Source organism: Malurus melanocephalus, unplaced genomic scaffold (genome assembly GCF_030028575.1).
Source record: "Malurus melanocephalus ecotype Western Australia unplaced genomic scaffold, MMel_1.1 scaffold_187, whole genome shotgun sequence".
NCBI classification, from domain to species: domain Eukaryota; kingdom Metazoa; phylum Chordata; class Aves; order Passeriformes; family Maluridae; genus Malurus; species Malurus melanocephalus.
The window spans coordinates 890,831-903,800 of NW_026623419.1; the positions used below are offsets into that span (position 1 = coordinate 890,831).

The following is a 12,970-nucleotide window of genomic DNA, read 5'->3' on the forward strand; positions in this document are numbered from 1 at the left end:
GCGGCCGCCCGCACCGACAAGGAGACGGTGTACGAGTGGTTCGGGTTGGTGCTGGGCTCGGCGCAGCGCCTGGAGTTCATGGTGGGGCTGCTGGATCTGTGCAACCCGCTGGAGCTGCGATTCCTGGGCTCCTGCCTGGAAGACCTGGCCCGCAAGGACTACCACTGCCTCCGCGACTCGGAGGCCAAGGCCAACGGGCTCAGCGACCCCGGGCAGCTCGGCGACTTCCGCGACCCCGCCGTGCGCTCCAAGCTCATCGTCTACCTAGCCCTTCTGGGCTCCGAGAACCGCGAGGCCGCCGGCCGCCTGCACCGCCTCCTGCCCCAGGTGGACTCCATCCTGCAGAGCTGCCCGGCGGCACGGCGGGCCCCGGCCGAGGACGAGGAAGAGGAGGAGGAGGAGGAKGGGGACGTGGTGGTGGTGATGGACGGAGCCGCGGAGAACGGGCAGGCCGGGCTCTCCGCCGCCCAGGGCCTGGGCTGCGGCGCGCAGGAGGAGCTGCTCCTGCTCTTCACCATGGCCTCGCTGCACCCGGCCTTCTCCTTCCACCAGCGGGTCACGCTGCGGGAGCACCTGGAGCGGCTGCGGAGGGCCCTGTGCGGGGACCAGGAGGAAGAGGAGGAGGGCTTCGGCCGCCACCCAGCCCAGGTAACGCCGCGTCCTGCGCTCTTCCTGCTGCGCCATCTCAGCGGGTGGTTTCGTCCTTCTTCCATCGCTGCCTCCTGTTTTCGTAGGAACGGCTGCTTGCCTTTCCCCGAATCCCCCCCACTGGGATGTGGTCCCTCCCGTCCTCCCCCTACCACGGCAGTGTCAGCCCCGTCCGCCCCCACAACCTGCTGCGGAGTGTCTACTACGAATTTCTTGGGGGGGGAGGGGGAAGGGCTGATTTTTCTAGCCTGCCATGCTTTCTGGAGCACTGCTTGTTTTCTGGAACTCTGCCGTGCTGGAGTGCAGAGTGCACAGTACTGAACTGGCTGCCTCGTACACTGTAGGCCACTGTACAATGCATGAGTACAAGCAACAGCTTGACTAAGCTTGTAAAAATAGAAATAATAAGAATGCTGGATARAGACCAGATTGCCTAAGAGAGTATTCTCTAGGGGCTTAAAACCAATAGAACACGTTGAAATATTTTTTGTATGGAGCCTGCTCCCTTGCCCCTTCCCGAAATGAGACACAGGCTTGAACTTGGCAAGAATCAGGGCAGCCGTCAGGTCACCAACTCTAAGCCTGKTTCTCTGAAATTCCAGGTTCAGTGAGATGGCTGACATGTTGGGGAAGGGGTGGTAATGATTCCTTTAAAGCAATGAATTAAAATGTCACAACTGGACCTTCTGTGCAGAGGAAAACTGATTTTTTTGGGTGGCTATCAGGAGACAGCAAAATTCATCTTGAAAGCAGATGTGCCACTTGTTGCTAGGAGGTGGCTGTCACTGGGGATGAGGACTTGCAATGAATGATAAGGGAAGCATTCTCCTGTGCAGTAGCTCTATTTAAGCAGAGGTTTTCCCCCAGTGTCATTCACTTCTGCCCTCGTGGTCAGCATAGGCTTTAAAATCTGCCCCATGTTTATGCAGCCAAGCCATCCTGATGCAGCTCTGCAGTTTTTGGTCTATAGATGGCCTCTCATGAAAGGGGAAGAAAGGGCTGGAAGATGGGTACTGTTCCACTGAACCCATCAGATTCTCATGAGGTCCTTGACAGAACAGGGTGCAAAGCTGTAGGGGGGTTGAGGTTTTTGGATTTTGTTTCTAAGTTTGTGTGCAGTGCAATCCATTTCAGCCGCTTGCAGAAAACTTCTACATTGCCTGCCATACAAAAGGAGTGGGTCCTTCCTCTGTTYGGTAAAGATGGGGTGTGCTCTTGAGGCAGGGATGCGTTTCTGAGCTTTCAGATATATTAAGTAAATGCTTACATCATTTAAAGGCCAAAACTTATTTGGCAGGCCGTAAACTAATGGGCAGATGTTACAGGACTGAAATCCCAATGAATTTGGAGCATCAGTCCAAAAAGTGTTCATTTTGGCTCATTGGTCTGTATCAAGTCTAGTTCTATCCCAAAATTAATCCTGAAAGTCCATCTTTCCGGGGAGAAGATTGAATTGCAGGAAGTGGCAAGACTGGACACTGTTCCTTCTGGGTTGAAAGTGCTAGTAACCGGAAACATACTTCCTGCCTGGAATTGGCACAGCAGTTGTAGCTGCTGAGCGTGTCTCACCAAATGCAGTTGGGAGAGCAGGCTCTCGTGAACTACTGGAATTGAAGTCAGTTTTGTGCAGTGTTCTGGCTTCAGCATAAAAGCAGCTGTCCAAGTTGTGGTGGTTTTGTTTACTCAGGGAGCACTGAGAGACCCGAGTCAGCTTGGCTGAACATGCACATCACATACTCTGTAGTCGACACAGCAGTGAAACGGCAGCTCTTCTGTAGGCTYTCCTCCCCCTCCCCCCTTTCTTAATGGCTAATTGTAAATACAGCACAGCCTCTCTGGGAAATAATGGCTGACAGGGAACAGAGGGATCAGTGGGCTTCTGCTGAGTATTTTCAGTTCCACGGGGACGGTGAGACCCTCGCAGATGAAATGCTGGCGTAGATGGAGCCAGTATCATTTCCCAGTATTCCCTGAGAAAATGCTGCCGTTAAAATGAACTYGATTTAAAATCCTGTCTGGTGTCCACAGGCCTTTTATGCTCCTTTAATCTCTGAAATTTGAGTGCCGTCTGCGTTTCTGAAGCAGAACGGTTCATCAAGACCTCTCTGAAATTTAATTCGGCTGGGCTCGTGTCMTAAGGGCTGGGCTTCATCTCTGGGAACAACCCGCTCGGTGTCGGGCAGCTCAAGCAGCTCTACTTGTCGGGAGCCCTCGGGTGGCCGCGGTGCGCCCCATCCAGCCCGGGGCCGCACGCCAAGTGCTGGGGCACGCCATGCCCGTCGCGAGTGGCAATGGCCGCGCCCGGGAGGGGCGCGGGGAGTTTCCCCTGCCCCGTTAGACGGGCACAGCCGGGCACGGCGAGGGCAGAAGGACCGGCGGGAGGGAGAACGGAGCTGGACACGGCGTCCAACCCACCGAGCACCGTCGCCACCCGGGGAAAGGGGGTGACCCCTCTTTGTTTGGGGAGGACGGGTGGGTCACGGGTCCTCCGCGCGCCGTGAAGGCACAGCTCCGCTGTCACTCCGCGCTGCCCCGCCGTGGCGGGGAGGGCGTGGGGCAGCCGCCCGCCAGCCCCCTGCGCGGACAGGGATGCGGCGACTGATGCTGCCCGGCGCTTCCCGCCCCGTCCAACATGGCGGCGGCTGGYTCCCGGTCACGTGGCCGCGGGGCGGTGCCGGCTCGGCGCGTCCCGCCGGGAAGGGGCGGTGCCGTCGTTGCATAACGGGGAGGGGGCTCGGCCCCCGGCGGACCGACCGCCTCACTGCCCTGCTCCCTAAGGCGGGAACAGCCCGGCGGCATTGCGGGGACTACGGCGTGCCCGTTTAGCGAGCACACGAGGCGCAGCAGCAGTTCTGTGCGGAGACGCTGCGAGCGCAGCTCCGATCTTCCCGTGCTTAGCGCTCCCGGGCCTTCCCAGCACCGGGCTTCTGACCGGKCGGAAGATGATCACAGGGCTGTTGTTCACGTAGCCCATAAAATAATAATGCATTACTATGGCTGGGGGCAGTGATGTGGAATCACCCTGTATAAGTGAGGGAGTCCAGGTCTGGAGCTGAGTTAGGTGGTTTGTCAGTTCTGGATTTTTAATTCCTTAAGCGAAGGACTATGCTATTGTACGTGGCGTATTTAACAAAATGGCTTGGTTTGAGGTTTCAAGGAGCTGTAAAACCTAGCTTTAGTGAACACCGAGGCTTGACAGGTTCACCGGCAAATAAATTGTAGGTGATTTACTAGAAGAAAAAGCAGTTTGCTTTTTCTCATTACTGGGATTATGTTTTCTGAATAGGATCTGTGTTGTCTAGTAAAACTGAGCTCACAATACAGTTGCTTCATGACAAAGGATTAATAAGATTGTTACTCTTTTTGGTGTCTTACTTCAACGATCTTTTAAAATTGTAACATTTCTTAGTGGTACATTTTAACAAATTCAGCTCCAAATGGTCGAGTGATTAAAAAGTTGTGGGATGCAGGACTATTGGAGTGGGATGGACAGAGCTATGATTGCCTTAAAATTTCATAAATTTTGTTTCTTTGTAAAGTGTTCTGAAATAAGGCTTGGGAGGTTTTATACCTTAAATAGAAACACATGACACTACTTTCAAATTCTTAATTTAAGGTGTGGTTTGTAAGAACACCTTTTGAAAAAGTCATTGGTGCGTTAAGCTRCAGAATATCAACTTTGAATCTAAAGTTGAAGTATAAGAATAAATCATGGCCGTTCACTTCTGTGGTCATAAAAGAAGCATTAATGTACAAATATTCTGTTGATACTACTGTATATTGGCTTAAGTAATAGAATAAATAGCTTAACTCTCACGTTGATTCTTTTTGTTTAGTAAATGCATCATTATCAGAGCAGTTTGACTTTATTGCTTACCTTTTTCCATCACGTCAGATGTCTGGATTCAAAATGCTGAGATACTGAAGGAGCTCTGAACATCTATGAGCGTAATAAATGTGGCTTGTGTTAGGCACTGGAACATTTAATTAGGCRTACTTGACAGTAATAGAACCAAGGTTCTGTTGAAATAAGCATTCTTCTGGAGATAATGGTTTGTTGAATATTATTATAATTAGCTGGCTGTAGGATTCTTCATAGGAAGAAGTCCCTACTTATGAAAAAAGGGGAAGTTTCTATTTACATAGTGTTTTTCTTTGTACACTTCTATTTATAGGGTATTTTGTCTGTAAATTAGAATTTTATCATTGATTTTCAATCGCAGCAGAATAAGGTAGTAGAAGTTAATTTTAGAATCTAAGAGCTCTGTCTGCAGTAGAGTTTTTAGTGTCATGGAGTTGATATAAGGAAAAGTGTGTCTTCAGAGTCTGGTTTAAATAAGAGACATAAAGATAAAAAATGTCATTTTACTCTTGGCAAAGATCTTTTAAATGGTGGTACACTTCAGGGAAATACAAATGTTTTTACAAGTTCTACATACTGAGATAAAAAGTATTCCCGCTGCCCTAGAGAACCTAACAGCCTTGTCTCTAAAGAGGAATTTCTCTGGCTCCAAACAGGAGTTAGGAATTTCCAGAAACATTACTGGAAGTCTTCTGGAAAGGAAGTCATAGCTAGATAAAAGACAATGCCTGAAATGAATGAATTCTATCTAAACGKGCATGCTGATGCTCCAGAAAGTTGCAGAGTAAAAGCTTTCTCTGCTTTGAGCTGTTTTAGTTGTTTAATTTTAAATATGAGATGTTATGACAAGTATATAGCCTTTCCAAGTCCCTTTTTACCAGAGTAAATCTGCCTCTTGCTGTTATCTCTGGCAGTTTGTTCTCCAGCGTAGTAAATGAGTATTGAGGGTGTTGAAAACATACCTCTGACTTCCTAATGCTGGCACTTGGATTGCTGTAGTTAAGCTGTGGTCCTGTTTTCAGGGTTGCCCARTACTGACTTGTTTATAGATAGCAGGATCTCACTTGGAATCCAGAGGACTGTCCACTTTTTCYAAAGAGCTGCAGAAAAAGGCTGCAGAGACTGGCAGTAAGATGGTTGTGTCTGTGAAACCTCTGAAGTCTGTAGGATTCTGCCTGCTTAAATCTGTCACCTTGTTTGCTTGCCAGTATCAGTCTCTAGCCATAGCTGTCCTAGAAAACAAACACTACAGCTGATCCTTCCTTAACTGTAATTAAAACAAACTATCTACTTTTCCTTTAAGAACTGGTGAATTTCTGTWGTATCCTCCAAGTCTAAGGGCTTATACTTCCGGAGACTGGAACAGACAGAGGACTGTCTCAGAGATCTGGCTGAAAACTGCATTCCTTTGTGAGTTTCTTGTCTTTCCTCATCCTCTTAACTTYGTCTTTTTGGGAGAAGAAAGTAAAAATGCTTTGAACAGCTAAAGAAAATTTAGTGTCTTGGGAAGTGTCTTAAGAGTGAGATAACAAGAAGACAGAGATCTGTTATTCGGAGATGCCATACATAAAAGAATGCTTCCAAACTATGCTGGAGGTCAAGGATTGGACAAATTGACATATTGCCCTCTGACAGTAATTAAACGTAGACATGAAGGTATTGCCYCTTCTCAGTACTCACTGTACTTCAGTGAAYTACTCTTCAGGGCMAATRTTTTTAAAATATTCCTGTCACTCTAGACTGTTATGAGAATGACTTTTGTGTTAGTCTCATCTGCTACATTCAAGTATTTTGTCACTCAGCTGACAATAGCAAGAGTACTGAAGTTGTGCAGAGTTKTTGGATGAGCAACCACCTGGGGATACAGTAATGCCTGAATTAGTGCTTGGCTGGCTACAGCTTCAAGTTCTCTACTTTGTCATGGACTARCTAGGTTGGACTGAAGCTGTGGTTTAGGTCCTGTTAAAAGCTCAGGTGCAGGTGAGACTTATAATGCACTGTGTTCCTAGCAAACATGAGGTGCATTACTTCCCCAGCACTGTAAATCATAGGTAGCTGCCATGTTTAGTACTTCAAATGTTATTGCAACAGGCCTTGAGAGCTGAATTTGTTCATGTGATGGAAGAGGTTTGGTATGCCCTTTGTCTCAGAATTGTTATGATTTTGTAGTGCTACAAGGTAGTCAGTATGTGATGGCTGATACTGTCATATAGTGTCATTTTCCTCCCTGAATCAGCTGATGTTTTGTCAGGTTTCTGTTTCCATCACAGTGTTTTGTTGCTACCTCTTACAGGTGAGCTCTTAACATAGTTTTACTAAACAAATGTGCTTTAAAGTACTTTTGKGCACCTGGGCATACTCTCTATGCAGTCCAGCTTACTAGATATGAATTAAGGTAGTTGCCCATAATCTGTGTGAATGGTGTGCTCAGCCAAGCTTTTATTGCACGTATAATGGTATTTTATGTCTGGTCACAGAACCCTGAAGGAACTGAGGTTRGCTGAGACCTTTGGAGGTCATGTTTCTAAAGCAGGGCCACTTACAGCCCGTTCCCTAGGACCATGTCCAGATGAATTTTGAGTACTTTGTGTAGACTCCACAACTGCTCTGAGCAACCTTACAATGAAAAAGTGTTTCCAGATGTCCAGAGGGAATCTCCYGTGTTTCAGTTTCTGCCTGTTGCTTCTGCTTTTGTCACTGGTCACTGCTGAAAAGAGCCTGGCTCCATCCTCTTTGGACCATCCTTTCATATGTGTAAATGTAAGCACACACACACACAYATATATATTTAATGTGTATAGGCCTTTTTGTGCAATGCTGCTTTTTGGTTGCTTAGGTCCCAGAGTGTGTGGTACCTGTAGTTGTTCCTGCCCAGGTGAAGAATTTTGCACTTTCCCATGTTGAACTTTCTGAGATTCAGCCCGTTTCTTCAGCTGTGGTTCTATGTGGAATAAACATTGTTCTGGAGGTTGATTCTGCATGTTAAAAGATAAGTTAACATAGAAACATCTAAGTTGTTTCTTGGTTTGGCCAAAASAGAGATAATTTGGTGGATCTTTGTAGTCTTTGATCTTGAGGCTGTGTAGAGCACTTTTCCATGTCTCAGATCAATTGGACGGTGCATTTGCGCAGTTCAAAGCTTGTAGATTGGAGCATGCCTTAGCAGCAATGTCAGTCAGTCAGTTGTCTGAGTCTTGATCTTACATTTGCCTAGCAGCTTGTCCAAGACAGTAATGTATTTTTTTTTTGTTAGTGGACAATCTGTTGTATCAAGAGTGGTCAGCATTAAACAGGTTTTGAAGCATTGCTGCCCTACATGTTTGCATTTGTGAGTATTAAATGCATGTCCTGGATTTCCATTTTAAGATGGCATGAATGTTGTATCTCTGTATCCTAGCCACACCCCACGGAGGTTGGATACAGATACAGTAGCTCAGAGTGTTGAGTAAGGCTTGATCTCTGCTGCTTTTGTTGTCAGGAGAGGTTTTCGCAGYACACAAGTACACAGGCAATTTCAGCCGGTTGTTGCTTCTGGAGAGGTAATTTGAACCTTTATGCTACCACAGGTAAGTATTGATGCATCTGTGTATCATAGCTGTGAAGCAATGGGAGTAGGAACTTGTAAGGTTTGTTGTAAGCAAATCATGGCTTTGGTCTTGTAATTGGCACCACATCTGTTAATGATTATTCTGACATCACTCAATTTTCTTGAAGGTGCAGATGCTGTAGTTGATAACTCATGATCATGAGTTAGACCCTGATTTTTTTCAAGATGCCTGCTTTCATCTGGATTTGTTTGCCAGCTCCCACTTGCAGATGAATGAATGAGCTGTGCCAGTTTACATCTGCATAGCCTGCAAGGCTGAGCAGTGTTGTCCCTATTAGCACATTTACTGTAGTCTTGCAGAAAAGTAATATTTCCTATTTGGGCATGTAGAACTAATCAAGCTGTCCAGCTGCTTGCAAGTGTGTTTCCCTTGTTGGTGCTCATCAGAGCTGATGAATGAATAGTTATTTTATAAAAGTGCAGTGCAAGCTTCAGAAGACTTAYGTGCATCAACAATTTGCTCATGATGATTAGTAGGTTATCCAATAACAGATTTCACTGCATATTGCCAAAGCAATGCCAGCGTGACATTTTTTGATCAGTCATCTCCATGGATAGAAGTCAGAGTTTGGACATCTGTCATGTGTRGGCTAGCTGAGATCTGCTCAGCTCACATGGCATTAGACAGAACAATATCCGGCTCAGCAGGATGGCTCTCCACTTGAGATATTTGGTGCTTGTGTTACAACCTTGTTGTTGGTCCAAGATCCCCTTGGACCTTGGGACACAAACACTCCTGGTCTCTTCTTCAGGAGGCTGGTTGGTAAAGTAGCATGGAATAAGCCCTGGAGGGAAGAGAGGCCCCAGAAAACTGATTGACATTAAAGGATCATGTCCTCCAAGCTCAGGAGTGATGCATCCCAATGAAGGGGAAGTCAGGCAAAAATACTAGGAGGCCTGTGTGGATGAGTAAATTACTTCTGGATAAACTCAAACATGAAAAGGAAGCCTACAAAGGATGGAAGGCAGTGACAGATACCTTGGGAGAAATAGAGACAAACTGTATGAGTAGCCAGGGTTCAGGTTAGGAAAGAGAAAACCCTGGAACTAAATCTAGGCAGGGATGTCAGCGGCAACAGCAAAATCTGCTGTAAGGACATTGGTGATAAAAGGAAGACATGAGAAATTGTGAGCCATCTCCAGAAGTAAATGAAAGATTTGGTCACCTGGGAAACGGAGAAGGCCGAGGTACTTCAAAAACTTGTTTTGCCTTAGTCTTCACAATCGGGTGCTCCAGCCCACACCATTGAAGACACAGCAGCAAAGGCAGGATCTAGGAGAGTGGAGAACCACCAACTGTAGCACATATTCATGAGCATCTAAGGAATGTGAAGGTGCTCAAGTCAATGGGACCTGATGAGATGCATCCATAGGTCCTGAGGTAACTGACAGTTCAAGTGTCCAAGCCACTATCCATCATATTTCAGAARTCAGGGCAGTCTAGTGAAGTTTCCCAAGACTGGAAAAAAAAATAAAGAAGACCTGGGGAACTAGAAGTTGGTCAGTCTAACCTCTGCCTAGCAAGATCATGAAACAGATCTTTCTGGAAACCATGCTAAGGCACATGGAAAATAAGGAGGCATTTGGTGACAAACATGGCTTTGCTAAGAGCAGATAGAGTCTGACAGGTTTGATGGCTTTCTGCATTGGGGTGATAATGTTAATAGATAAAGGAGGAGCAAGTGACATCATCTACCTGGACTTGTGCAAAGCCTTGTCTCTAAACTGGAGAGACATAGATTTGACAGGTGGACCGCTTGGTAGATCAGAAATTGGCTGGATGATTGCCCTCGAGTTGTCTCTGCATTTCAAGGCCTTACTGTTCCAAGCGGAGACCTGTGACAACTGKAGTTCCTCAGAACTGGTACTGGGACTGGCGCTGTTCAGCATCTTTGTCAGTGACATGGAGAGTGGGATCAAGGGTACCCTCAGCAAGTTTGCCCATGACACTAAGCTGTGTGGYGCAGTTGTCACACGGGAAGGAGGGGAAGGATCCTTGACAGGCTTGAGAGGGAAATCTCTGTGAACCTCATGAAGTTCAACTAGCCAAGTACAAGGTCCTGCTGGTGGGTTGGGGCAATCCTGAGCGCAAATACAGGCTTGGTGGAGAATGGTGAGAAGCACTGAGGAGAAGGACCGGAGAGTGTGGTTTGATGAGAAGCTCAATGTGGCCCCCAGGAATGTGTGCTTGCAGGCTAGAAATCCAACCATATCCTAGATATTAGGAAGAAATGCTTTGCTGTGAGGGGGGAGGTGACACACTGGGCCAGGTTGCCCAGGGAAGTTGTGGCTGCCTTGTCCYGGGAAGTGTTCAAAGCCAGGTTGGATGGCGCTTTGAGCAACCCCGTCTAGTGAAATGTGTCCCTGCCCGTGGCAGAGGGGTTGGAACTAGGTGATCTTTAAGGTCATTTCCAACCCAAAACATTCTATAATTATATGATACTGTCCTTGGAAACATCTCAGATGATAAGGTGGTTTTTTTTTTAACATGGTACATTGCTTTAATCCTTATGATGATAAATTTGTTTGATACAAAATTCTGGTCTAGGTCTATATATCTAGGAGCAGATATTTTTTTGGGGTGCTCTCTTAGCTTATTTCACTTTCAAGAAGAAATATAATTAATTCTCCAGCCCATCACAATGATCTGTGTAATTATCAAATTGRTTATCTGGCAGTTTATTTGGGGCCACCCACATTTCTTGCTTTAYTGTATTTTAATCATTAGCAGCAGCACTGGAAGCTGCAGTGAAGTTTCACAGTGACAAAGGCTTATGTGACAGTTGACTTTACAGTTGCGTGTGTAGTTGAACATAGAATACATTGTATTCATTGACAGGAAAGGAGGAGCACCGTTAGTTCTATACAGCGTGACCTTCCTCTGCAGCGTACTGGGCTTTAAAGGTGTTCCTGGTGTGASTGGCACCAGGAAGCAACACACGATGCCACTCTTAGTATTCTTCGGCCCTTCAGACTGCCTAGGCTTTCCAGTCACTTGTGCGCTGGAGTTGCCTGCTCTGATAGTGACACCTGTATTTTATTCACTTGTGAGTTTGATGTAGCCTTGTCACAGCAGCCAGTATCACAAGTGAAGAGTTGTAATGCAGCTTAAGACAGGATCTGGAGCTGGCACAGGGACAGCCTTTGCAGGCTGTAAGGTGAAGCTRTGACTGCCCTGGATTTCCCCACTGTCTACTGTCTGCATTCCACCAGCTATTGTGAAAGCCAGTGGCCCCAGAATATGCACAGTGCYTATTGCTGGTTAACTCTTGGAGTGAATAATTCTTCAAGGGAATAAATGATGAATTTGTTAKAATTATTTTATAATCATCTATATAATTATTTAAATAAGGTTTGAAACATGTAATATTTTGCAGTTTAGAGGGGGTCTTCAAATGCAGTTGTACATTGCCTGTTACAAACTCTTGCCCTGGACAGAAAAATTACCATTCTAGAATAATTCACTGCAAAGTATTTGRATGCTGTTGCAAAGATGATGTATGTGCTAGGTGAGAAGCAGTTTTCTAGTATTAGGAGGTGTAGCGGCAGTATTTAATGTTTCTTTGGCATGAGCTGAACAGAATACTTTCTTGAGGTAAATCTATATCTCTCCTAAAAATGCTCACAGTTTGACTTTTTAATAAACAATTATTTTTTTAGAACAGGCAGTAATTTATTTTCCATTATTCAGAGCAAATATCCTGACTTTGAATGGCAAAAGAAAGTCTGACTTTAAATTTGATTATTTTTCAATCAGAAGTTAACCAAACCAAAGTACTTCCACTTTTTCTGTCCACAGTTGTTATGAAATGTCTGTTGAAATAGTGTCAATGGGTTTTTTTAAGAGTTCTGAAAGTGGTTCTCTCCAGAGCATGCTTGTGTGTTGGCTTGTTYGGGKTTTTTTTATTAAACTAAACTGGAAAATGTGCTAAAGCTGTTAAAAAATTGCAATCTCATTGACATACAGCTTTTTCCTTTCATATTCCRTATCTGATTTTACTCTCATAATTTATTAGGTGTTTGCTGAAATAGTTTACTGAGTGACTAGGGACTAATGTAAGTTTTAYCTTGAAGAAACAGAGCAGGCTTTATACTTTAAATCTGATAGTTTCAGAACCTGATATTAATGATGCTTTGTTTGGAGCACAAACCATACACTGGTTTAGATGAAACAGCTAAAATGTCCTTTAGGTCCTCATCTGCAGGGCGCTCTAAAGGCACTTGCTAACTGTGTGCTGCTATGGATGTCTCTGGTCAAAGTTAGGTTACCAACATACCCAGGACAAGCTTGATGCCTGGACACACCTCCTGAGACTGCATGTGTTGGATATACTGTTAGGAGTTGCCACAGTTTCTACCCACGMTACATAGATGGAGTAAAGCTGGTTAAGTAAGATGAAGTCAGCTTTAGCTGGTCTGTCACATCTGAAGAAGTTTGTTGAAGAATTGGCAGGGGATTTGGATGTCTTTTGCCACCTGTGTGCCTTCTCATGAGCATTATTGAAAACAGATTYATTCTTATTCTTTATTCTGGTCTTTCTGTTGTGACAGTCTGGGGGTCCTCTTCAACAAATACAGTAACTAGTCTTGCCTGATGATTATTCTCAATTATGCTTCCCGCATTTAAAAATAAAGAGTACTCTCTGGAGATTTGTATTTTTCTTCTGCCCATCTTTTATGAAGGTCTTTCAGTAGAGCAGTGTTCTTCATCCTGAATGTRAGGAACCTTCTAGTTTTCATGCAGTTCCTAAATATTTCTGGTGCATTCAGTGTCCTCTGACTTGCTGTTTAATCAGTTCATATGTTAAGCAACTTACTAGAGATAAATAAATGTACTTTACTTAAAACAGATT

At 45.3% G+C, this 12,970-nt stretch overlaps 1 protein-coding gene across 2 annotated transcripts in view; it reads left to right on the forward strand.

Moving 5' to 3' along the window:
- The first annotated feature begins 6 nt into the window (after positions 1-6).
- ZCCHC2 (zinc finger CCHC-type containing 2) overlaps positions 7-12,970 on the forward strand; it is a 43,331-nt gene continuing 30,367 nt past the window's right edge. For both annotated transcript variants that reach the window (XM_057373130.1, XM_057373131.1), the window contains exon 1: positions 7-648. In XM_057373130.1, coding sequence (XP_057229113.1) covers positions 79-648 — 570 coding nt within the window. In that variant the 5' untranslated portion in view covers positions 7-78. The remainder of the gene's footprint in view (positions 649-12,970) is intronic.